At 34.1% G+C, this 27,021-nt stretch overlaps 2 protein-coding genes across 5 annotated transcripts; both read right to left on the reverse strand.

Moving 5' to 3' along the window:
• Positions 1-17,337: 17,337 nt before the first annotated feature.
• On the reverse strand, positions 17,338-25,426 carry LOC136202333 (receptor-like protein 7). 4 transcript variants are annotated; one of them, XM_065992889.1, is made up of 4 exons: positions 25,293-25,426; positions 21,991-22,197; positions 21,842-21,892; positions 17,340-20,474 (listed from the first exon to the last, which is right to left on the reverse strand). In XM_065992889.1, exons 2-4 carry the CDS (start codon positions 22,030-22,032, stop codon positions 17,622-17,624), a joined length of 2,946 nt encoding a protein of 981 aa, XP_065848961.1. In that variant the 5' UTR covers positions 22,033-22,197; positions 25,293-25,426; the 3' UTR covers positions 17,340-17,621. The 4 variants fall into 4 exon arrangements, with proteins under 4 accessions (XP_065848963.1, XP_065848961.1, XP_065848960.1 ...); XM_065992888.1 differs by lacking the exon at positions 25,293-25,426 and adding an exon at positions 24,817-24,951; XM_065992891.1 differs by lacking the exon at positions 25,293-25,426 and having other exon boundaries at positions 17,338-20,474; positions 21,991-22,186.
• LOC136202335 (receptor-like protein 7) lies at positions 22,260-25,764 on the reverse strand. The gene is made up of 2 exons (XM_065992893.1): positions 25,673-25,764; positions 22,260-25,549 (listed from the first exon to the last, which is right to left on the reverse strand). The coding sequence occupies exons 1-2, from the start codon at positions 25,673-25,675 to the stop codon at positions 22,925-22,927; spliced, it is 2,628 nt and encodes an 875-aa protein (XP_065848965.1). The 5' UTR covers positions 25,676-25,764; the 3' UTR covers positions 22,260-22,924.
• Positions 25,765-27,021: the final 1,257 nt, after the last annotated feature.

The raw sequence follows: 27,021 nt of genomic DNA on the forward strand, positions 1-27,021 counted from the left end.
TCTTTTGTTTCCAAGTCTTATGTGTGATCCATTAGATCCTTACTACTTCTGGCCGTATGCAACTATTAAATTAATTTCTCCAAGAATTATATTTAATCCTTGCATAACGGAATGATGAACAGAGCATGTTATCGGCATGTCCGTAATCATTCCCCCAGAGTCCGTTAAGAAGACAGGTTGATTCTGCCGTTAACCCTTCCGTATTAGTTACAGTATAATTCGATCCTTTATCAACTACATCCTTGAACTGAATCTTATGACTATGGATGATGTCAAGTCATATATAGCGAGACGTTCGTTTTACTTGTACAGGCCGAGTCAACTCAAATAGATAGGTTAAGTGAAATCTGTATTTCTACTCTTAAGCTATCACCTTGCAAGGATTTAGAGTCGAGTCTTCCACAAGCGATCCTTGGACGTATCTCCCATTCGTCGGGAGTGATAAATGCTCAATCCAATGTATAACTACCCTGACATTACCTCCTGTGACACCCAACCTTTGCAGTTCACACCCCAGAGTCATCTCTGTTAAGGATCATGGGACCACGCGATCAAAGTCTCACATTCAGTAATTCAGGATGACCAATTAACATTCCTTTGAGTCTGAGGATTATTTATACCTATTAATACCAATGAGATGAATAGGTGACAAGGACGAATCTACCCATCCTGTTATCTCAAATCGGATCCCCAATCCTGATGAACGACGTTTCATCGGATCTATGTAACTGTCCAGATATCTATATATATGAAGCTTGTGAGATCAGCTTTCTATCGGACAGAAGACATTGTTACATACAAGTCTCAACAGTGATATGTCAATCCTAAACATCTCACTTAACTTGGGGTGGTTTTAAGTTTATTAGTTTATTATAAAGTCTTGTCTCACTTCATGCTTGTATGAACACTTTATAATCACTTTAAACAAACTTACGGATTTCCTTTTATTAGACTTTATTTAGTGCTGTAAAAGGGTTTGCCTTTATATAGTTATCAAACATATATCTTATTAAAACAAATGATATAAAGAACAATTCATTTACAATAAGTTTGCATCCTACAACCATTGTCTTTAGGACACTAAACCCCAACACACTCAACTTCTCACTGAAATCAAAGGTCTCAAAGACTTGATGAGTGTTATGACATCCTTTCAATCTGAACAACCCAAGCAAGAATCAATAGTGAAGCTGGCTGAGCTCCAGCTGATGATGGTGAATCATATGAACGCCATCCAAGGTCAACTCAATACCTTATCACCTGCAAACTCAACCTATGCTACCTCTGCTGAGGTTACTCAACATTTTTCCCAGCTGACCTTTGAGCTGATCGGAGCTCGTGAGCTTATCTCCTCATCCTCCCAGTGTTCCATCGAACAGATTGGAGAAGCCATTCGCCTACTCAACCTGAATAAACAGGAAATGGATACTGACCTAGTGAAGACTAATGAGATTCTGCACTACACTCAGTCTACCCTTAAGCAGGTTCGGCACACCAACATTCAACGTCAACAATATGACACTGCCCTGCTCAGGATGTTTCATCAATCATATGCTAGACTAACAGAATCTATCACTTGGATCGGGAAATCCTAAGAGTATCTCTTAAGTATGCTCAGTGCCAACATTAAGATCCCCGCTTCCACCATGGCCGATGGCATGGCAGTCTTCGACGGTCTTCGGGAAAGTATGAGTCAGCTTCAAATGTACTCATCCAAATTGTCTCGTGCTACTCAACAGGGAATCTTCTTTCCTCCTCCTTCCAATCCCGATGCTGGCAAAATGGGGGAGAAAGAACGCGCTACTGGAACTCAGCAGAGAATAGGGGAGATAACTCAGCCTGCCACCGAAAATCAGCAGAAGCATGGTTCAACTTCTGCTGACCCAATTAATCCAAGTCAGCAAAGAACTGCCAAGGACAAAGGCAAATCCAAACAAGTTCAAGTCAACATCAAAAGATAGATTAGAAACAGTCTTAGTTTATGACTTGTAACTTTATTCGTGGCATGTTCTATTTTGTTATGCTGACTATCTATATATGCATCCTTATTCAAAACTGACTATGCTTATACGATGCTATTGTGCCTATATGCTGATCTGTCTATTCATTGAACAACAAATTAAATCTTATGAACATAAGGAAAATACAATTAAAACTTACTCAGCACACATAACTCTGATACCAATATAATAACTCTGATACCTATGTGCAACACTGAGTAACAAGTATATGTTCCAAGCATTGACCTCTTCTGAAAGCTGACCTAGGCTAATCTGAATTAGATCTTGGAAGGTCTAGAATTGAACTAAGTCAGTAAAAGCATGTCTTAACTTCACTCGATTAAATCTTAGAAGGTGTAGAGTTAATTTAAGTCAATAGATGCAACCTTTACGGGGGAGTAACTTCAGAAGAATGAAAGATAAATCAATTATGGGGAATCTCAACGCTGAGTTCCATTAATTAAATATTTTGCCAACATCAAAATGGGGGAGTTTGTTGAAACACCTTTCCATATGATTTTGATTTGACAAAATTATTTAAGTTAATCCATGATTAAGACAATTAAATTTAAGTGCTTTTATTTAATTGTACTAATGTGTTTGTTCAATGTTAAGTATAATTATAAGTGAACAGAAATAAAAAGTACGATAGAAATCCAAGTCAGCATGAGCCACACAAGCTGAGTAGAACACAACTCAGCATCATAGAAGAAAAGTCTTCTTCAGAACAAAACATTTGAAGATGAAGCTGACCGAGGAAGCTGAGTAGAAAGTAACTCAGCATCGTCAAAGACGAAGATCGAAGGCAACGTCTATCAAGTCAAGCTGAGTGTTCATCAGGACAATGCCAATGATCCGTTTACTAAAAGACAAGATCTGACAGAGATCTGCGCCAATTCAAAAGCCTTGGAATTACGCGTGGAGACAGTTTCGAGACGCATGGGTCAACTGGCCTCTGGCTAAAAGATGAAACTGGTGCTAGAAGACGAACCTGGCGGAAGAAGACAAGCCTGACGCCTGCTAAATTCAGACGACAGGATTGGCCTGCAAAACTGTATGCTGACCAGTGAATGACGCAACAAGACCATTTGAATTCAACGGATACATCCGAATTCAAATGATTGCATCCTCAGAAATTCACTATAAAAGGACAAGTTCTTCACTTGGATCCTTTGCCGAAGTACAAAAGAAAAAGAGCATACATACAAAGCATATTCAAACAAGAAAAGAAAATCTTACACCAAATTCCTATCTCTGTGTAAAAGTCTAGATCGAATTTGTATTCATCTAAAGTGTTCTTCATCTAGAAAGAACAAACTTGTATCAATTGTAAAGATTGAGAGAGTGGTGCTGAGTACTCGGTTTTAGTACTAAGCGGTAGAGAAAATCTAGGTGTTGGGTTATAGCACTTAGTAGAGTTGAGTAGACGAATAGAGGAAGGTACTCTTGCATACTCAACTGCTTTGTAAACGGTTTGTGCTCTACCTTTAAAGAGCTCAGTATTGGATTGAAAAAGCCCGGAAGGATTCTGGGGACTGGACGTAGGCGGCGAGGCCGAACCAGGATAAGTCTGCTTGCTTAAATTGCTCAGGATATAAATTGTATAAGCTGACACTGAGTAATCTTAGTGCTGAGTTGGAAGCCGACCTTAAGTGTTAATTCCCAACTCACAAGTAAACCGGTTCTAGTCAGTCTCTGACTAAAGCTGTCTTACATCTCTCGGTCGTGCTGACCTAAACTAAGTTAAGTAATTTAAAGAATTGATTAAGTCAGCATAATTAAGCGAAAAAGTTACATTAGTTCCTAACCCCTCTCTTGGAACTAATTACATGGGACCAACAAAAAGTGCTCATAATTATCCATTTATTTTAAATATTTTGTTTTGTAAAAAAATATATCATAAATTTTTATTTATAAACTTTTAAACCAGTCCTATATTTATAAATATAATTTTTTGCCCTAAAATAAATAAATTTTGTAGAAGGTTTAAGTCTTTCCAATTTTTTTTTATGGGTACTCATTTAATTAATAAGAAATCATAATTAAATAATACCGTCAGTCACATAATGTGGCTAATTTGAAGAGTAGGAGCAATGTCCGAAGAACGAGAAATTTTACAGTATTTTGTGACTAATACTTCCGACCAATAAAAATCATTTTGAATACCACTGCATGGACATGGTTGGTGAAAAGAAAAAATATATATACATGTGTCCTGAATTCATTTGTTGGGAGTATTACTCTAGGAGTACTCTAAAATTTTCCATGCAGAAATTGTTAAAAAAATGTATATTTTTCTTTAAAAATATATTAAAAATAATTTAAAAGAGTCGCATGCATGCATCACATTCGATAAGATGAGCTATCTTGGTTTGCACTCCAGCTTCTTGACAGCGTGACAGAGCTCAACCACCTGTATGCTTGGTTAATCAAACGATGTCAAGAGATTCGGGACAGAGATTGGTCAATCACCTTTGTACATAGCTACAGAAAAGGAAATCATGATGCTGACTGATTGACGAACTCCGCAGGTTCTTGCCCCTTGAGTCATCATGAGTTTGATGCGTCTCTTGCAGGCCTCCAGAAAATACTGTCAGATGACGGTAGAGGGTTAAGGTTAAATAGAGTTATTTGTTTACAGTTTTCTTGTTTCTTTTATTCTTTTATTAGGTCTAGAGCCTTCATTGTCTACAAAAAAAAATGCTATCCATTAAAATAAATCAGCTATTAAAAAAAAGCTTAATATATCATCGATGCATGCGGAAGATGTGTTGCATGTACCTTAAAATGTTATTACATAAGTCACAAAATAGATGAAAACAGACACAAAAAAAAATATTTGGTGAATAGAGGTTTGAAAGAGATTATTGGATCCAAAAAACTCATTTTAGGAGTCTTTTCAATTAGCTTATTGCCCCATCTATTTTGAATGATAAAGTAATAACCTCGTTTATATAATAAATTCTCTCGGTCCCGACTTGGGCCAATGGACTAAAGTAATAACCTCGCTAAATGCATTAAGTAATAAAAATATTTAAATCCTTAAGGACCCATGAAAATATAAATTAATAATTATTGAATTACATACCATATATATATATATATATATGGGGTTGTTTTCAATGGTGAGCACTAAATTATCTCTATGGATGGTGAGTGATTAATATCCATTGGATCAAGATCTAGTGGTCCATGATTTAAGTTGTGATTTAATATTAAAATTGGTTTACGTGATGACACATGTCAGTTGTAACTTGGAATATTGTGCTTTGAAAAACGTTTTCTCTTTCCTCAAGATATAACCAACTTCCAAGAAATAATTTTTTTTTCGCATGTTTCTATTTTACATAAGAAGACGTCTTCTTTTAAGTAATTTTGTATCCGTCTAATCAATGTTATATACATTAAATCTTAATAAATGACTATTCATTGGGAACACGAAAAGTTTGATATTAAGAATGTACAACATTATTTATGATAACCAAATACAACATTAATGATGTTCTAATTAATGGTGTTGTCCCTCTATTTATTATCTTAGAATTGTAAGCTCAATTTATAAATTTCTAGGATTGTAAGCTCAATTTGTAAATCCATAGGATTCCAAGATCAATTTGTAAATCCTTAATTTTTTTTATTTCTTTAAACATTCATTTATTTATAAACAATCATTAAACTTACAATCTCTATAATTTATATATTCTAATGACACGCTAATGACAATAATAAATGTCTAATATCATCCATTTAGATTTTTGTATTAAATACTACTCATTTCATGCAATTGATTTATATCCTCACACAAACATAATGTAACGTAACGTAAATATCACTGAACAGAAAACTTTACAGAACTCAAACATCACTGAACTGAAACATTACTGAACTGAAATATTACCGAACTGAAACATCACTGAACTGAAACATTACTGAACTGAAACATTACTGAACTAAAACATCACTAAACTGAAATATTACTGGACTCAAATATTACTGAACTGACACATCACGAAACTGAAACATCACTGAGCTGAAACATTCTGAACTCAAACATTACTGAACTAAAACGTTACTAAACTAAAACATTACTGAACTGAAACATCACTCAACTGAAACATTACTGATCTGAAATATCACTCAATTGAAACATTACTGAACAGAAATATTACTAAACTGAAACATTACTCAACTAAAACATCACTTAACTGAAATATTACTAAACTAAAATATTACTGAACTGAAGCATCACTGAACTGAAATACTACTAAACAGGAACATTACTCAACTGAAATATCACTAAAGTGAAATATTACTAAATTGAATATCACTGAACCAAAACATCACTCAACTGAAACATTACTGAACTGAAATATTACTGAACTGAAGCATCACCGAACTGAAATACTACTAAACATAAACATTACTCAACTGAAACATTACTGAACTGAAACCTCACTAAACTGAAACATTGTCGAATTGAAACATTACTAAACTGAAACATTACTGAACTGAAACATTACTGAACTGAAACATTACTGAACTGAAATATTACTGAACTAAAACATCATTGAACTGAAATACTACTAAACTGAAACATCACTAAACTGAAACATCGTTGAACTGAAACATCACTGAACTGAAATATTACTAAACTGAAACACCACTGAACTGAATATCACTAAACCAAAACATCACTGAACAGAAATATCACTGAACTAAAACATCACTAAACTTAAACATCACTTAACTGAAATATTACTAAACTGAAACCTTACTCAACTGAAACATTACTGAACTGAAACATTACCGAATTAAAACATTACTAAACTGAAATATTACTAAACTGAAATATTACTGAACTAAAATATTATTGAACTAAAACATCATTGAACTGAAATATTATTGAATTAAAACATCACTAAACTGAAACATCACTAAACTGAAACATCACTGAACTAAAACATCATTGAACTGAAATATTACTGAACTGAAATATCACTAAATTGAAACATTACTGAACTAAAATATTACTAAACTGAAACATCACTGAACTGAAATATTACTGAACTGAAATATCACTGAACTGAAACATCACCGAACTAAAACATCACTGAACTCAAAGATTACTAAACTGAAACATTACTAAACTCAAATATTATTGAACTGAAATATCAGTGGCTTCAAACATAATTGAACTCAAACATCACTCAACTGAAATATTACTAAACTGAAATATTACTAACCAAAAATATTACCAAACTGAAACATTACTGAACTGAAACATTACTAAACTGAAATATTACTGAACTAAAACATCATTGAACTGAAATATTACTAAAATGAAACATTAATGAACTAAAACATCAATGAACTGAAATATTACTGAACTGAAACATCACTAAATTGAAACATTACTGAACTAAAAGATTACTAAACTGAAACATTACTAAACTCAAATATAACTGGACTAAAATATTACTGAACTCAAACATAACTAAACTCAAAAATCACTCAACTGAAACATTACTAAACTGAAACATTACTAAACTGAAACATCATTCAACTGAAACATTAATGAACTGAAACATTACTGAACTGAACGTTACTGAACTGAAACATCACTGGACTGAAATATTACTAAACTGAAACATTAATAAACTAAAACATCACTGCACTGAAATATTACTAAACTGAATATCACTGAATCAAAACATCATTGAACTGAAACATTACTGAACTGAAACATTCACTGAAATGAAATATCACTAAACTGAAACATTATTGAACTGAAACATCACTTAACTGAAACATCACTTAATTGAAACATTACTAAACTGAAATCTTACTCAACGGAAACATTACTGAACTAAAAAATCACTAAACTGAAACATTATCAAATTGAAACACTACTAAGCTGAAACATTACTGAACTGAAACATTACTGAACTAAAATATTACTGAACTAAAACATCACTGAACTGAAATATTACTGAACTAAACCATCACTGAACTGAAATATTATTGAACTGAAGCATCACTAAACTAAAACATCACTAAACCGAAACATCACTGAATTGAAATATCACTGAACTAAAACATCACTGAACTAAAAAATCATTGAACCGAAACATCACTAAACTGAAACATCACTTAACTGAAACATCACCATAACGTAACGTAACGTAACGTAATGTAACGTAACGTAACGAAACGAAATGAAACGTAACATAACATAACGTAAGTTGACATGACGTATCCTAATGTAATGTAATGTGTCGTAACATAAGTAACGTAATGTAACATAACGTAACGTAATATAACGTAACTTAACGTTTTGTTACATTATATTATGTTATGTTATGCTACAAGAAGTTGTGTTATGTTAAGTTGCATTATTTTATGCTAAGTTATGGTACATTAAGTTAAGTTACGTAAAGTAACGTAATATACTGTAACATAATATAACTTAACGCATAAAATATCCAGTTAGTCCCATGAACTTGTGTAAAATCTAATCAATTAATCACTTAGTCGTAAAAAACTAAGTTAAATATTCAGTTTGTCCCATGAACAGAAACATCACTGAACTAAAACATTACTGAACTAAAACATCACTAAACTGAAACATCACTGAACTGAAACATTACTGAACTGAAACATCACTAAATCGAAATATTACTAAACTGAAATATTATTGAACTGAAACATTAATGAACTGAAACATCACTGAACTGAAACATTACTAAACTGAAACATCACTGAACTGAAACATTACTAAACTAAAATATCACTGAACTGAAACATCACTGAACTGAAATATTACTCAATTGAAATATTACTGAACAGAAATAATACTAAACTGAAACATTACTGAACTGAAACATCACTAAACTGAAACATCACTGAACTGAAATATTACGAAATCGAAACATTACTGAACTTAAATATCACTGAACTGAAGCAACACTGAACTGAAACATCACTGGACTGAAACATCACTGAACTAAAATATCACTGAACTGAAACATCACTGAACTGAAATATTACTATACTGAAACATCACTAAACTGAAACATCACAGAAGTGAAACATTACTTAACTAAAATATTACTGAAGTGAAATAATACTCGACTAAAACATCGTTGAACTGAAACATCACTGAACTGAAATATTACTAAACTAAAATATTACTGAACTAAAACATCACTGAACTGAAATATTACTAAACTGAAAAATCACTGAACTGAAACATCACTGAACTAGAAGATTATCCAACTGAAACATTACTGAACTGAAACATCACTGAACTGAAACATCACTGAACTTAAACATCACTGAACTAAAATATCACTGAACTGAAACATCACTGAACTGAAATATTACTATACTGAAACATCACTAAACTGAAACATCACAGAAGTGAAACATTACTTAACTAAAATATTACTGAAGTGAAATAATACTCGACTAAAACATCGTTGAACTGAAACATCACTGAACTGAAATATTACTAAACTAAAATATTACTGAACTAAAACATCACTGAACTGAAATATTACTAAACTGAAATATCACTGAACTGAAATATCACTAAACTGAAATTACTGAACTGAAACATCACTGAACTGAAAATCCTTAAGATTGTAAGCTAAATTTATAAATCGTTAGGTTTTTTTTATTTTTTTAAGCTTTCAACTTAATGTAATGTAACATAACATAACGTAAATTAGCACAATTTAACATAATGTAACCTAAATTAGTGTAACTTATCGTAACGTAACTTAACACAACGTAACGTAACATAATGTAACTTAACCAAACTTAACATAATACAACTTAGCGGAACTTAACGTAACATAACTAAGTTGTAAAGTAACTTAATGTAAGCTTAATTTATAAATCCTTAGGATTGTAAGCTCAATTTATAAATATCTAGGATTGTAAGCTCAATTTGTAAATCCTTAGGTTTTTTTTTATTTCTTTAAGCTTTCATTTATTTACAAAAAAAATCATTTAGCTTAAAATCCCTAATGTAACATAATGTAATAAATAATAAGCTCAATTTAAAATTTTATCAATGTTAGGGGTGAAATGACTCTTCACTGCCAAGGTTAAGGGCAAAATTGCAATATTTTAGACGTTATAGAAAAAATTGCTCCTAGCCGTAAACATTAGAAGTTCAGAGAGCCAATCAAACTTTTTAGACAAGTTTAAGGGGCTTTTGATGTATTAAGCCAAAAAAATAAGGGATAAGGTACCAAAATAAGCCTATGGTTTTTTAGGAAGTATCAATTTAGGCTCCACGTACGAAATATAATCAATATAGGCTTAACATTTAAAAAAGAGTACCAATTTAGGCCTCGATAGCGGAACGAGACACATCATTGATATTACTCCGTTAAGTTCTGTAAATTGTACATGGGGGAGAAATCAGAACTTAACGGAGTAATAGAAATGACGTGTCCAATCCCAGGGGCGGGGCGGGCCCCTCCGGTCGCCGGAACTTCCATGGTTACGAGTAGTTTCGGTCCCTGAAATATCACTGAACTAAAACATCACTGACCTGCAACATCACTTAACTGAAATATTACTGAACTGAAATATCATTAAACTGAAACATCACTGAAGTGAAACATTACTTAGCTAAAATATTACTGAACTGAAACATCACTAAAATGAAACATCACTAAACTGAAACATTACTCAACTAATTATTACTGAACTAAAACATCACTGAACTGAAACATCATTGAACTGAAACATCATTGAACTGAAACATTACTAAACTGAAATATTACTGAATTAAAACATCAGTGGATTGAAAATTCTTAAGATTGTAAGCTCAATTTGTAAATCCTTAAATTTTTTTATTTCTTTAAGCTTTCAACGTAACGTGACGTAACATAACGTGACGTAACGTAACGTAATGTGACGTAACATAACATAACGTGACGTCACGTCACGTCACGTAACGTGACATAATGTAACGTAACGTAATGTAACATAACGTAACGTAACTTAACGTAACGTGACGTAACGTAACATAACGTAACGTAAATTAGCACAATTTAACATAACGTAACCTAAATTAGTGTAACTTATCGCAATGTAACATAATGTAACTTAACCAAACTTAACATAATACAACTTAGTGGAACTTAACGTAACATAACTAAGTTGTAAAGTAACTTAATGTAAGCTTAATTTATAAATCTTTAGGATTGTAAGATCAATTTCTAAATCTTTAGGACTGTAAGCTCAATTTGTAAATCCTTAGAAATGTAAGCTCAATTTGTAAATCCTTAGGGTTTTTTATTTCTTTAAGCTTTCATTTATTTACAAGAAAAAAATCATTTAGCTTAGAATCCCTAACGTAACGTAACGTAATAAATATAAGATCAATTTATAAATCTTTAGGATTGTAAGCTCAATTTAAAAATTTGTCAATGTTAAGGGTGAAATTACTCTTCACTGTCAAGGTTAGGGGCAAAATTGCACTATTTTAGACGCTATAAAAAAATTGCTCATAGTCGTAAACTTTAGAGGTATTTAGAAAAATAAATTTTATATATATTATAATCTTTATTTTTTTTAGTTATTATAATGTTTGTTCATATTTCATTTAAACATTTATCATTTCATCCAAATTAATTAATTTATTTTTCTGTTTAAAATTGGTGCAGTATGAGTTGAAAAATATATTAGAACACATTACAATTTACAATGAAGAAAATTTATAGGCAAGAAATATAGAGTGACGTGATTTAATTTGATAATAACATTCCTTTTGTGTAAACCCATTACTTAATATATTTTTTTTAAAATCATTCACTTTTCTAAAAAAAAATGTATAAAGTCCAAACCAGCCTTAAACTATACATCCAAAATCAATTAGGTCCCCATACTCCTAAAATCAGCAAATCACTCCCTATTCTTTATTAAAGCCACCAATTAGATACATATTAACCAAAATAGCTAAATGACATATTGATCCCGTCAAATTTACACCTGCTGCAAATGTCTCTTCTATCATCAATCCTAAAAAAAAAATTCCTCTGAAAATAATCAGGAACCTCTGTTCTTGACGTCGGAATAAATGGCAACGCCTTTTTATCCTTCATTGTTTTTGTCACTCCTAGGGGTGCACACGAGCCGAACCGAGACCAAACAGGGACAGGCTCGGCTCAGCTCGAGAAGTGTGGAGACCGAGCTCGGCTCGAGCTCAATTGTGCCTAATTAACATTACGTTATTTATTTGGAACAAATACTCCTTCAAATGCTATGTGGCAGCACACAATTGGTAACACGTGATAATAGGGGGGTTACTTATAACACTTTTAAGTTCATATCATGCGCTGCCACGTAACATTTGATGAGTTATTTGTTCCAAGTAAGCAAATTGAATAAATTATTATAATTTTTGAAGTTCAAAAGGTCAGTTGCAGTTTTGAATAATTTAATGGCCGGAAATGTAGTAGGTTTATTTTTAAACAATCAAAGGGAAGATTGATTTTTTTTTTAAAATTTGTTCGCATAAAAAAGAAGGGTTGTTTTTGTTTGTTTGAGTAGGATCTTAAAAATGATTTAGAGGACAATGGCCCGGTTTGCCAAAGAGCGTTTTGGGATAAAAAGAGCGGTTTTGACCAACTTTAGAGGTTTGACCACTGAAACCGCTAATTGGAGTGTTTGGTGGAGAGAGGTTTGGGAGAGAGTTTTGGGATGAAAACGCTAATTTAGAAAAAGCTCTTAAAATGAGCTTTTTCAATTAGCGTTTTGGAATATTAAAATTAATGGACTTCTTTAACCCTAATAGATAGACTCCCTCTTCTCCTGTGCCAAAATTAATGCCCTTATTCGTCTTTTTGTACAAACCGCTATTATCAATCAGCTAATTTTTACCAAACAGGTCTACACAAACAGCTAATCAAATCAGCTAGTCAAATCAGTTAATGTAATCAGCTAACAGCTAACAGCTAATGTAATCAGCTAACAGCTAATTCCCAAACAGGGCCAATTAGTTAAATTAAGTCTCCAACTAATAGAAAAAAAAAAAGAATCTTATACCAAGGCCATCAAAAAAAAATTTAGCGGAATTTAGTTTTATTTTTTTTCTTAATGATTTTCATATATAATTATATGTACCAATCATTTTTATGGATTTATTATGGAAAGAGAGTATTTTTTAAAAATGTGAACAATCATTTATTATAGGGAGAGAAATGTGTCTTTGGGTAACTTGATACCCTATTGGTAACCTCCTATAGCAGGTCATTTAATCAAAATATATTAGTCCCCATGAATGGAGGCTCGCCGTTAAGAACTCTTCCATATATATATATATATATATATAAACCAAAACCTTTCAATCAATCAACTAGAAGCCATTTCTTCTGAAAAAATGCATATATAGTTGATTGTTTTTTCTTTCCACCTAAACCAAAATGAACGTCATCCTTAACTTTTTGTAGTGCAAACACAACTTCTGCTATATTTTTCTCATGTTGTAGCAAGTAGTTGTTTAAGGTGACCATTGCTTGAAATGCCTCTTTTGACGATACATTTGCGACAACGCAACTATCATCTGGCTCTGGATCATTTCCATCATCACTGTTTATTATTGAGTGGATAATTTCTTTGTCATCATTATCATTGTTCATTATTGACGATACAATGTATGCATTTTATAATGAAAAATTATCTATGAAATAATAAATATTGATTTATCGATAAATGAATAATTTATTCATTTATCGATAAATAAATAATCTCGCTTGATGAATATTTTTTTCTGGTCCCAAGGATATGCATTTATCGAGGTTTTACTGTATTAACAATCAGCTAAGTTTGACCAAATAAGCTACTCAAATCAAATCAGCTAACAACCATTTGCCAAACAGGTCAGTATCTTTTTTGTCTTCTCTCATTCTCAGTGACTGTAGATTGCAAGGATATATAATTGGGAAAATTACAAAATTGGGTCAAATGGGAGACCCATTTACATATTTAACTCATTTACTTAACCTACTACATATCTAGATTATGTTTGCATGACTTTTCCAAAATACTCTTAATATATATGTAACACTTAAAAAAAATTTAGTCTTTCGTCTTTCTCCCTTCTATCTGATTTCGCAGATTTCGCTCTCTGAGCTCTCTGAGTGTGCTGTCGAATCGAGATCTCACTTGCTGGAATTTCAGGTGGTTAGCCCTCTTCAAATTATGAAGGCTTGAGGATACAAATTTCTCTGGTCAAATACCAAGCTCAATTGCCTCATGATATCATTTTTCCAGGCTGATACCATCTCCACTTGGAAAGGTCTTCTCTATACACCGGAGCCCCCCTCCTGCATTTAATCATTTAATCAATGCTATTGTTAACGTGTACAGTTCACATTCTTTTGCTCTACCCATGAATTATCCAGTAATAGGTCTTTCACAAGTTCCCCATCAAAGCCCTTGCCCTTCCGCGAATCGCTTTTTTCTTTCGAGCTAGGAGTGAAACCAAGGCCGCTATTCCGGGTTTTCTTGCATTGAAGTTTCCCGGGGAAGTAGCGAGGTTCAGAAAGTGAAGGTTCTATTCTTGGTCCTCCCATCAAGGGAAGGTTCGGAGATTCACGGGGATCCACAATTAAATTAACCCTAAGGATCTATAGGATTTGTGTATTCTTTTCTATTCCCTAGTTTAGGGTAGCCAAGTATCACAACTTCTTATACCCATCCTGTATATTGTCCCTTTCTTTCCGTGTTGGAATAGAAATTTATTAATAGACGAGATTTTACAAAAAAAAAAGTGTTTTTTTTTCATATTTTTAGGAGAAAAGAAATATTACTTTTCTCAATGCGAATTTGACACAATATAACAAATTCCTTTTCTATTTATACTTATAAAAAAAAATAGAAAACATGATTCCTTCATAACCATAGTCAATTACTACGTACCTTGCTGAACACAATCTGGGTGAAACCGACTTAAGTCCCAAAACAGATTCCAGACTTTCGTTCCTAAGCAGTACATTTGATTCCGCTCTCAAATTCGCATTTTCTTCCGCCTAGAAAGATCTCAATTCATAGATTTCATGCTTAAAAAAGTGAAATAGAACTTCCCCTTTCAGACTTACTGTGTTAAGCATGACCTTTAAGTCTCGCTATCAAAAGTTGACCAAAACGGGGGATTTTCAACCCGGTCAAGCCAAGTAAGCTGAAATTTCATTATTTTTCTCTAAGCAACTTATTAGGTCATTAATATATACTTCTCAACTTTAACATTGCATAATCCTAAGTAAGAAAAAGTATGTCTTTCACATATTAAATTATAGGCTTAAAGTCCAATTACGTCTCCAATCCATACCTTAAAAGTCAATTAACTCAATTAGATCTTTAAACTTCTAAAAGAATCAATTAGATCCTCAATCTATACCTTAAAAGTTAATTATGTCTATAAACTTCTAAAATTGCAGATTAGGTCCCTAATGTATACATAATTCGTCAATTGGATTCCTTCCATAATTGAAATGGATTTTAAATCTGACTATTTTATATTCTTGGTTCGGTTATTGATGATTGAAATGAATTGAAAAATATTCTTTTCATTCAATGATAAAAGGTGATTACAAGAGCAACATTTATACAAAGTTAATTTACAACCCTAGCTTATCACAAGAGACAAAAGAATACATTTGTATAAAAGGAAAATAAAAACCAAAAAAGTAAAAGATATCTGTAACTAATTCAAGAAAGGAGCCGTTTGATTCCTTATCCCCTTTGGAATTATGTGGGTGACTCAACAAACAAATTGAGGGGATAAGGTGTAAGGGTGAGCTGATTTGAGGGAGTGAAAAGGGTATTTGGGAGCTTATCCCACAGCTATGCGTTTTGTATTTCATCAGTTATAGCTAGTATTGTATGATATATTTAGTTCTAATTATTGGTTATAGTCAGTATTGTATGATATATTCAGTATTGCATGATATATTCAGTTATAGTTAGTATTGTGCCCAGGTCCTATGAGATTATTGTGAGACACACTGATGACTGCCAGGAAAGTAAGGAGTGTAAATTGTGTTGGGATATCTCCGTAGAGTTTATTTAGTCCTTGTTTGGGAGGAAGTTAATGGAGATAAATGAGAGTAATGGAAGGTTAAATATCACATTAATCTTATTTGGGAGTTGTTTTATAGAATTACAGAATTCGATTTTATGATCTCTACGTGTCTTTGTTCACAACTCTAATGAAGTATTAATATCGAGAAGTCCATATGTAGCTTCAGTGTATGCTAGGTGGTCATAATCGACACTTTTCATGGCAGCCCGATTTCGAAAGTATTCCAGTGGAAACTTTCCTGTAAAATTGTTCTAAAAAAGGTTGATAATATGCAATCGATTAAACTTAATTTTTCTTAAATTGTCTCAAACGGCCATTTGATGATCCTTGCCTTTTTTGGAGTATTGTTGGCGATCTCCAGTATGTTAAAATAACTCGTCCTGACATTGTCTATGCTGTCAACAAAGTCAATCAGTTTATACATCATCCCAGTCTTATCATTGGAAGGATATCAAACACATTCTCCATTACTTGCATAATCACTAATCCACACAGGGTTATGTGGTCTACATCTGTCCCAACTTAATATATTGGCGTTCACATAAACAATGCATTGTGTCTCGCTCCTCTATTGGGGCAGAATATCATGCCTTATAGACACTTGCTTCTAGAATCATTTGGTTCAAAAGTCTCATGAATGAAATTGGTTATCCCTCAACTTCAATGCCTACAATTTGGTGTAGTAGTTTAGGAGCCACTTTTTTCACTGCAAATCCAACCTTTCATGATCGATCCAAACATCTAGAACTTGATTTTCACCTTTTACCTGATAAAGTTGCTAAGAAAGAAATACGAGTCTCCTATCTTTCTATATTGAATCAAATTGTTGATATCTTCACCAAGCCACTCTCGGAGTCTGCTTTTCAACTTCTCTGAGACAAGTTACCCACCCACTCCTAAGGTAGGGGATAAAATAAATTCTACACTGAAAATGTATGACTAGAGAAGACTATATAAGTAAGCATATTTCCAATTGGCCTACTAGCTCCCTAAACTTGTTCAAAATAGTAGATTGGTTCCCCAAACTTTGCAAGTATCTCACCAGCTCTTTAAACTTGCTTATTTCGTATCACCAACTCCCTAAATTTGTCCGTAAAAGTAGATTAGCTCCCTGAACTTTGTAAGTATCTCACCAACTCCCTAAACTTGTTTATTCTGTAACAACTAAATACAAAAACTTATTAAACCTAAATCCTAAAAATACGTCTTCATCCATTCATGAGGTATTTTTTAGCTTCTCCTACCTTTCAACCTATTATAAGAGTTAGTGTTGCAGGTTTGAAAGATTGAATAGATGAGGATCGAGAGTTAGTAATATGGTTTTTGTATTTAGTTGTTACAGAATAAGTAAGTTTGGGGAGTTGTGAGACACTTAAAATTACTAAACAAATTACGTATACGTCTTCGATTACATTCCAAAAACTATTATAAGTAAATTACATACACTATTTAGTACAACCTTAAAACATATACATATACTATTACAATATCATTTTCAGAAGCAAGAATTCATTTTTCCATTAATTTTTGTAGCTTCTTCTCCCCCTTGAAAACTTCTTCTTGATAAGCCATTCATACTTCCTAGTATCCATAGCGCATCCAAAAGCTACTCCTATCACTAATCCGCTACCAATCCCTATCAACACAATCTCCCAATTAAATTCCAGTGGAGATTCTACGTCTTCATCCTTTGGAGGTGGTAATGACAAGGTTCCGGTATCTCCACACATTTTTGACAAAGGCATCCCACAAAGCCCGGGATTGGCAAAAAATGAATCGTTTTGGAATGTGCCGAATTGGTTTCCTCGGGGTACAGGTCCTGTGAGTTTATTGTAAGAGACATTAAAGACTGAAAGGAAAGTAAGGACTGACAGTTGTATAGGGATGTCTCCTGAGAGCTCATTTAGAGAAAAATCCAAAGCTTCGAGGTCTTTTAAATTCCCCAAGGACAATGGTATATGACCTGTGAGAATGTTGTTGGAGAGGTTGAGCGATTGAAGTGCTCTTAAAGTTCCTAAGCTTTCTGGAATTTCACCTTCAAACTTGTTACTTGAGAGATCAACAACCACAAAGAATTCCAGAATTTGATTGTATGATCTCTGCGTGCCCTTATTCACAATTCTAATGAAGTACGGGAATAGAAAATTATAAAACCCACCGCTACTCTGAAAATTTGTGATTGCTTCCATATATGCTAGGCGGTTATTAACAATGACTTTCATGGCAACCCAATTTCGAAAGTATTCCAATGGCAACTTGCCTGTGAAATTGTTATTAGAAAGATCAATAATTTGCAACCGGTTAAACTGAAGTTTACTTAGAGGTTGTCCTATTGCACCATGGAACTTATTAGATCTCAAAGACAGAATCCTAAGATGTGGAAGAATACCCAACCAAGAAGGGAAAACATCAGTCATCTGATTATCCTCAAGATTGAGGATTTCTAGATTTGAACAATTTGCTAATGATCTGGGAAGCTCACCTTCAAAGTTATTTTGACTGAAATCCATCATCATTAATGCACAACCACTTGCATAATTGTCAGGAATTTTTCCGGAGAGATTGTTGTTTGTTAGTTTTAGAACTGATGCAGAACTTCCCAAGTTGCCCAAACAGGGAGGCAAGTTGCCACTTAAGTTGTTGCCTGAAAAATCTAAAGCAAAAGCAGATGTTAAATTGCAGAACAATGGCGAGACATCTCCGCTTAATTTGTTTTGTGAAACATCATAAACAGCAAGAGAAGCTGGTGGTATCGGAAGTGGTCCTTCCAATTTATTATTGGAGAGACCCAACACGGTCAAATGAGTCGATGGGAGAGTAACACTGGGGTAATGTTCAAAACCAATCAGAAAATTGTGGGCTAAATTCAAAAGACTAAGTCTTTCCAAAGTGAATATCCAGTTGGGTACATATCCCTTAATGTTGTTCTGATTGAGCACTAAAACTTCAAGTTTATCTTGCCCACGCAAGAAGGCTGGGAATTCTCCGAGTTGGCATCCAGCCAATGATAAGATTTCAAATTTAGGGAGAGTAACATTGCTATATGTGTTGTCGACAAAGGACAAATGATTCGCTGATAATTGCAGAATAGAAAGATATTTCGATTGAAGAAAGGAATCATATCTCATTGATCCACTAAGATTGTTGGAATATAGGTCGACAACTTGAATATATGGAAGCCGGAAAATCGAATCCGGAACTAGACCCTGCAACTCATTGTCTGAAAGGACAAGTTTGGTTAAATGGGTAGAATTACCTAGCCAAGATGGGATTTGACCAGTTAGTTGATTAGAAGTAAGCCATAACTCAACGAGTTGGGTTAGGTTTCGAAATGAAGAAGGGATGGCCCCATATGAGTTGGTATTCCTCAAATCCAAAATTTGAAGATTTGTTAGTTTGCCAAGCCAGTCCAAGGTGCCAGGGCTGAAATTGTTAGAGGTAAGTGCCAGATATGTGAGTTGTAGGAGATTTCCCAAGGAGGAAGGGATGTTCCCTGAGAAATAGTTATCAGAAAGTTCTAAGTGGTCAAGCTTAGTAAGATTACCAATTGAAGATGGTATTAGCCCCCCAAAACTACATCCACTTGCACTAAAATAGCTCAATGATCTGAGGTTGCTGATTGAAAAAGGTAGCTGACCGGACATATTTGTGCCATCAAGCGCCAACTTCTCAAGTGGGCTAGCCACTGAGAATTCTGGTAGATATCCGGTGAGATCAGGGTTATTCCGCAAGCTAACAATACAAAGATTTGGTAACTTGAAGATAGCTCCGGGAAATTCACCGTGCAGTGAACAATCTTTAAGAAGGAGAGTCGTCAAAGAAGTTAAGTTTGACAAGCTCTGAGGTACATGAGAAGAAATGTTGACACCACTTAGTTTAAGTTCAGTGAGATTGGTTAATGCCTCAACTAACTCTTTCAAACTAGGCTTCTGGAGCATGAATGGATTCTGCCAGAGACTAAGAGAAACCAGCTGGAAAAGCTCTAAGATTTCTGATGGAATTTGGCCAGAAAAGTTTGCGAAAGCGAGATCTAAATGCTTCAACTTTGACAGGCTTCGTATCCCACCTGGGATTCTTGAAAGATTGAAGTTATTCGAAGAAAGGTTAAGACTCGTAAGATGGACAAGTCGGAAGACAGGGCTGTCAGAATTGATAGAACCGTAGAGACAACTGCTTGAAAGGTTAAGCCCGATGACATGACCTGTTTGAACATCGCAGTCGACGCCATCCCATGAGCAGCAATCATCTCCAACTTTCCAAGAGCTGAGCTTGGTATAATTATCAGTAGAAGGATCACAGGAGAACGTGTCAAAGACAAAGGTTTGCTTGAACTGTAACAAGGAAGACCCGTCTCCATCTTGGCAAAGTTGTTTCTGCAAGGAAAATGATTGGTAGATCAGATGGGAAAATGAGAAAAATAGAAATGAATATTGCAGAAACATAACTAAGTGTTCAAGGGAGTAGTAGTGAGTTGTTGAACCCCTTCCAGCCATAGCTTCATTTTATAGAAAACCAATCAACATTCCATACGATTAAGCATTCGCATTAAAATCACTGACAGTTGAAGTAATTATCATTTAGGAGGGAAGTTTGTGTTTTGTTTATAGAGAAAGACATGTGAGTTACATCTGACAGGTGGGTCAATTTCCAGCTGTTAGTATGAATAAGTCAACTGTTAGTATGACAAAGTCAAATTAACTTTGATTGTATAATTAATTATGATCCACACAAGTCAAGTAACTAGTTTAATATTCCAATCAATCATTGTCCGGTTTAGGAGAGACTTGTTAGCTTGTTTGAGCTTGTAATCAGCTTGATGCTTGCATAGCTTTGGGTTAGTTTATAAAACTAGTCTTTAAAATATATTATTAATAAATTAAAAATAATGATTTAATATATTCAAAATATTATAAAACAACCCATGAACATGTTTAATTGTGAGTGGAGTTGTTTGTGAGTCGTGTTGAATAAGGACATGTTTGGTTCAGCTGTTAGCTAATAGCTGTTGTTGTTTGCGGTTGCAGCAAATGACTTACTGTTGCTGTTCGCTGCTTGTTTGTTGGTAAAATTATATTGAACTGTTGCTGTTAGTATTTAAAATGTCTAATGTGAATATGTTTTAAATTAATCAACAAATAAATTATAAAATAAAAAATGTATTACACAAATTAATTTTGAATGCAACAAAACCTTTAGAAATAATGTTAAAGAAAGAAACATATTTTATGGAAATAAAAAGGATAATTTTGTCAATAACAAATAACTACAAACAGTTGTTCATGAAAAACTCCAAAAATAAGCTTTTCGTGAAAAGCTCCAAAACGTTGAAATTTTAAACGCTTTCGTTGTATAAATCTAACTAAACGCTATATTTCTTGCAGTTTTGAGTGAAACGCTAAACTCTAATCTGAAAAGCTAAAACAAAAACCTTCTAAGACTTTGGTAAAATTTTATGGGCTTATATTTCAAAGTAAAGTTTGAGTCTTGTTTATAGAGAAAGACATGAGACTAAATTACTACCACTTGTTTTGGTCTTCTTATCCCTTCCAAATACTTATCTTTTTTGTCTTGTTTTTGTTCACACACTCAACATGTTTTTTTTTGACATGAGATATGTCAATGCATAAGTACCAAAAAAATTGCAGATCTTGTTTTGATTATTAATTTATTAGGTCTAACTAAAAACTCTACCTCAATTTTACCCATTCCTATGCAAGTAGCAACGGATGGAATTCCTTACCATAAGAATAAAATTGATCTTACCCATACCTTGTGAGCTAGACTTCGTTGCCTGCAAATAATGGCGAGGAAGGATAGCGAACGGTCTCAATGAATAAACTGAATTTTTACATTAAACCAAGTCTCCAACATTCCATTTTTACTACTGACCTCAAGCCACCAATCCGGTTGAGAATCAGATCTCCTCTCCATGACTGATACAGCAAAACCTGCAATGTTCCACAAATTTTCATCTGGAGAGAGCTGTATTCTCAGAAATAGTCCATCCAAATTCTGATGGTTGAACCAATTTGGAATTGCACTTCCGGGGAAGCAGGTATAAAATTCAGGAAACCTAATCGCTGGATTTATGCATTTCTGTGACATAAGAAGAGTATTTCAGTTTGTGAGAGTTACAAGGACAGTCATGGAAAGCTCGAGCTAAAAGTTAAAGCTACACTTCATATTAATATCAGACACACTCCTACACGCAAATGCCCATTGAGCTTGAAACGTGTACAACACAGTTCCAAATTACCATGTAATGCAATTTAATTAACAAATGGGTTACAAGAAATTGAACCTTTGACTATTTGGTCAGAGAGACTCTGATACTATATCGTAACCAATTGAACTAAAATCTGAAGCTAATAGTTAAAGTTACAATTCATATTAATATCTAACAAACAAAATGAGAAATATGCTGGTGTTAAAAGAGACCTGCTTGCAAATTTTGCACATTGGTTCCAAAACTGGCTGTAATTATAGATTTTCATTAGGCACCAAGTTAGTGCTACCCACAATATGTAACTTTCAAGCCATGTAGATACCATAGCAACTTCTTCCTTATTGTCATTCAGTTTGGGGATTAGACAAGAATATAAAGTCATTTATAACTTCAGAGAACTAAAGTTTTCGGCCAAGTGCATAGAAAACAAATGTATTAAGCCTCAAATTGCTTTCTAAAAAAATGTCTAGACAACAAACGTGGTATGTATATGCTTTACAATTACAATGATATAACTAACAATAATTTCAAATACAAAAGCCATTATTTCAAGCAAATCATTTGCAGAAGCTAGAACTTGGTTTTCCATTATTTTCTCTAACTTCTGAGCCATCTTGCAAACTTCTTCTTCACACGCTGTTCATACTTTCTAGTATTCATAGCGCAACCAAAAGCTACTCCTATCACTAATCCACTGCCAAACCCGATCAACACAATCTCCCAACTAAATTCAAATGTAGATTCTACATCTTCATCTTCTGAAGGTGGTAATGATAAGGTCTCAATGTTCTCACATTTTCTCGATAGCGGGCTCCCACAAAGCCCGGGATTGGCTAAAAGTGAATCATTTTGAAATGTTTCGAATTGGTTTCCGCCAGGTATAAGTCCTGTAAGGTTATTGTAAGAGACATTGAAGATTGAAAGGAAGGTAAGGACTGAGAGTTGCATTGGGATCTTCCCTGACAACTTATTTCTAGAAAGATCCAAAGCTTCAAGCTTTTTTAGGTTCACCAAAGATGGTGGTATCTGACCTGTGAGAATGTTGTTGGAGAGGTTCAAAAATTGAAGTTCTCTCAGAGTCCCAATGATTTCTGGAATTTCACCTTCGAACCTATTACGAGAGAGGTCTACAACCACAAAAAATTCTAAGATCTGGTCATATGCTCTCTCAATGCCTTTGCTCACAATTCTAATAAAGTACGGATATCGAAAAGTCCATATGTAGCTTTTCATGTGAAAACTTGCATTTGCTTCCATGTATGCTAGCTGTTCATAATTCACACTTTTCATGGAAACCCAATTTTGAATGTATTCCGATGGCAATTTGCCTGTAAAATTGTTATCGGAGAGGTCGATGATCTGTAATTTTCCGAACTCCGATTTGCTTAGAGGTTGTCCTATTGCACCATGAAAGTTATTAGATCTCAAAGACAGAATCCTAAGACGTGGAAGAATACCCAACCAAGAAGGGAACACATCATTCATCTCATTTTTCTCAAGATTGAGGATTTCTAGCTTTGAACAATTGGCTAATGATTTCGGCACTGCACCTTCAATTCTATTTTGACTCAAGTCCATTAGCTTTACTGCACAACCACTAGCAAATGTGTCAGGAATTTTTCCGGAGAGACTGTTGTTTCTTAGGTCTAGAACTAATGCAGAATCTCCTAACTTGCCCAAACAGCGAGGCAAATGGCCACTTAAGTTGTTGTTTGACAAGTCAAAAACCAAAAGAGATGTTAAATTGCAGAACAAAGGTGAGACATCTCCGTGGAAATTGTTCCACGAAACATCATAAGTCTGAATGGAAGACGGTGGAATTGGTAAGGGTCCTTCCAATTTATTGGAGGTAAGATTAAGTATCTGCAAATTACTCCATGGATGAACGTTGAGGGGCTGCTCACAACCTATTAGAAAATTGTTGGCCAAATCCAAAAAACTAAGGCTTTCCATAGTGAATATCCAGTTAGGTACATATCCTTCAATGCTGTTATTGGCCAAATCTAAATATTCAACTTCATTTTGCCCTTGCAAGAAAGCTGGAAATGCTCTTAGATTGCAACCTCTCAATCCTAGGATTTGAAATTTAGGGAGTGTAATATTCATATATGGACTACTGATAAGGGACAAATGATTGCCTGATAATTGGAGCTCTGAAAGATATTTCAATTGAAGAAACGAATCAAATTCTAAGGTGCCACTGAGTTTGTTGAAATTCAGATTAAGAACTTGAAGATATGGAAGCTGGAAAATGGAGTCTGGAATCGGACCCTGCAACTCATTATTTGAAAGTAAAAGTTGTGTTAATTGGGTAGAATTACCTAGCCAAGATGGGACTTGACCTGCGAAATAGTTGTGTGAAAGGTCCAAGATGTGAAGCTTAGAAAGGTTACCAGTTATTACAGATGGTAAAACCCCCCCAAAACGGCACCTCCAGGCAGTAAAAACTCTCAATGAATTAAGGTTCCCTATTGAAAGAGGTAGCTGACCTGAGAAATTTGTGCCTTGGAGCCTCAACATCTCAAGTGCGCTACCCACTTGAAACTCTGGTAGATATCCATTAAGATCTGGGTTATCCCGCAAGCTAAGAAGACGGAGATCAGGCAACCGAAAGATACCCGAGGGAAATTCACCCTGCAGCGAACAATTTTCGAGAAGGAGTGATGACAAAGAAGTTAAATTTGACAAGCTTTGAGGTACATGAGAAGAAATGTTGACACAACTTAGGTGAAGTTTAGTGAGGTTGGTCAATGTTTCAGCCACATCTTTTAAACTAGGCTTTCGGAGGATCAACGAGTTTAGAGAGAGATCAACCGAAACCAACTTGGAAAGTTCCAACATTTCTGATGGAATTTGGCCAGAAAAGTTTGAGAATGTGAGATTTAAATGTGTCAATCCTGACAGGCTTCGAATCCCTGGTGGGATTCCTGAAAGATTGAAGTTATTAAAGGAAAGATCAAGATACCTAAGATGGTGAAGCTGGAAGAGGGGGCTGGTAGAGTTGATAGAACCGTAAAGACATCTGCTCGAAAGGTCAAGCCCGATCACATGACCCGTTTCATCGTTACAGGCGACACCATCCCATGAGCAGCAATCATCTCCAACTTTCCAAGAGTCGAGCTTGGTATAATTAGTAGAAGGATGACAGGGAAACTTGTCAAAGACAAAGCTTTGCTTGAATTGTAACAAGGAAGAGTTGTCAGCATCTTGGCAAAGTGACTGCTGAAAACCAAATGAGTGATTCAGAAGAAAGGATAAAGAGAATAAGAGAAATGAATGCATAATCATATTAATTAAGTGTTTGTTGGATGAGTTGTTAAACACAGCAACATTTGCGTTTTATACCATTTGACATCAACGTATTCCACAAACTTAGAAATTTCAGCATAACAAGACTGACTTTGAGAGTAAAGGTGAAGTTCTGGTTATACAGAAACAAAGAAATTTGTGTTCTTTTTCAGTCATTGAACTTCCCTCTTATTTCAATAAAATGATTTTGACCATTTCAAACAAAAATCGCTGAACAGTGAACAAGTCAAGTTGGAAATAACTAACTTTTACATGCAACATTACAGCCACATGGAAAAAAAGAAGTAAAAAGAACCTTTTTATTTACTTAATTCAACTATTTGAACTATGTGGCAATAAAAAAAAATTTCTTGCTGTCACGTGACTGTTATATTATACGTAAAAGTAAGTTTTTTTCAAAGTGGTTGTCACCATTACTATTCCGATGATTTTTTCTATCTGAATTGCGGAATAACTTTATTAAAATAAAAAGGAAAGTTTAATGACTTTATTGAAAAAAATTGAAATTGAGTGAGCCAAACTGACCAAATTTCAGTGACCACAAGGATAATTTACCCAAAGAAAGATATGTGACGGATGAATTAGGGTTAAATACATCCATGGAACACTAATGATACAAAACTTAATTTCTTAACATCAAAATCATCAAACTTTAAATTTTAATGAAATTTTGTCCTATATACACACTTATTACAATAGCGGATGAAGTTTGGCCGCAGGTTTACTCGTAGTACTTTGTCTTATTAATAAATAATATGTTGTCCTTATGGAAATGAATGAGGTAATAATTGAATAATACTTTGATTCTCATTAAAAATTATAATTAAAGATGCTTACATATTTATACTATGTCTAGGTTTGCTTAACAAGAAAGGAATAAAAGAGGACATCAAGGACAGGAGACATGTGGAGGCGATCTGTCCGTTGATTTTAGGGTTATAATCTAATGGTTGTGATTTGAAGGAGGGGAAATTGAGTGAGATGAACCACAAGATAAGTATGGTGCCACAAGATAAGTAGAACAAAGTGTTTGAGTGAGTTGTTAAACCCCTACCATCCACAACTTCATTTTATAGAAAAACAACTGAAGTAATTAGCATTTCAGAGTGACTTAATCACTGCCACTTCTTTTTGGTCTTCCTCTCTCACAAACACTGAGAAAGACATGTGACTTAATCACTAGCACTTGTTTCATCTCACGGTCAATATTGAATGCCTTGTGATAAACCTTTGATTATACAAACAATTAGCAAGTCAAGTGGGTTGTTTAGCATTCCAATCAATCAGCTTTGATGCTTGCAGATCTTTATAGAGAAATGAAGTAATTATAGAGAAAGACTTAATCACTACCACTTCTTTTTGGTCTTCTTATGCGAGACAAAAGA

The sequence above is a fragment of the Euphorbia lathyris genome, chromosome 8 (genome assembly GCF_963576675.1).
Source record: "Euphorbia lathyris chromosome 8, ddEupLath1.1, whole genome shotgun sequence".
Classification (NCBI taxonomy): domain Eukaryota; kingdom Viridiplantae; phylum Streptophyta; class Magnoliopsida; order Malpighiales; family Euphorbiaceae; genus Euphorbia; species Euphorbia lathyris.

What these genes read in the sequence shown, in the direction of transcription:
- LOC136202333 (XM_065992891.1), bottom strand. Translation starts at nt 22,032, where the DNA reads ATGGAGAGGAGATCTGATTCTCAACCGGATTGGTGGCTTGAG. An exon ending in AACCGGATTGGTGGCTTGAG is followed by an intron (nt 21,893 to 21,990) that starts GTCAGTAGTAAA and finishes CATTATTTGCAG; the next exon opens with GCAACGAAGTCTAGCTCACA. An exon ending in AGATCAATTTTATTCTTATG is followed by an intron (nt 20,475 to 21,841) that starts GTAAGGAATTCC and finishes TTTTCCTTGCAG; the next exon opens with AAACAACTTTGCCAAGATGG.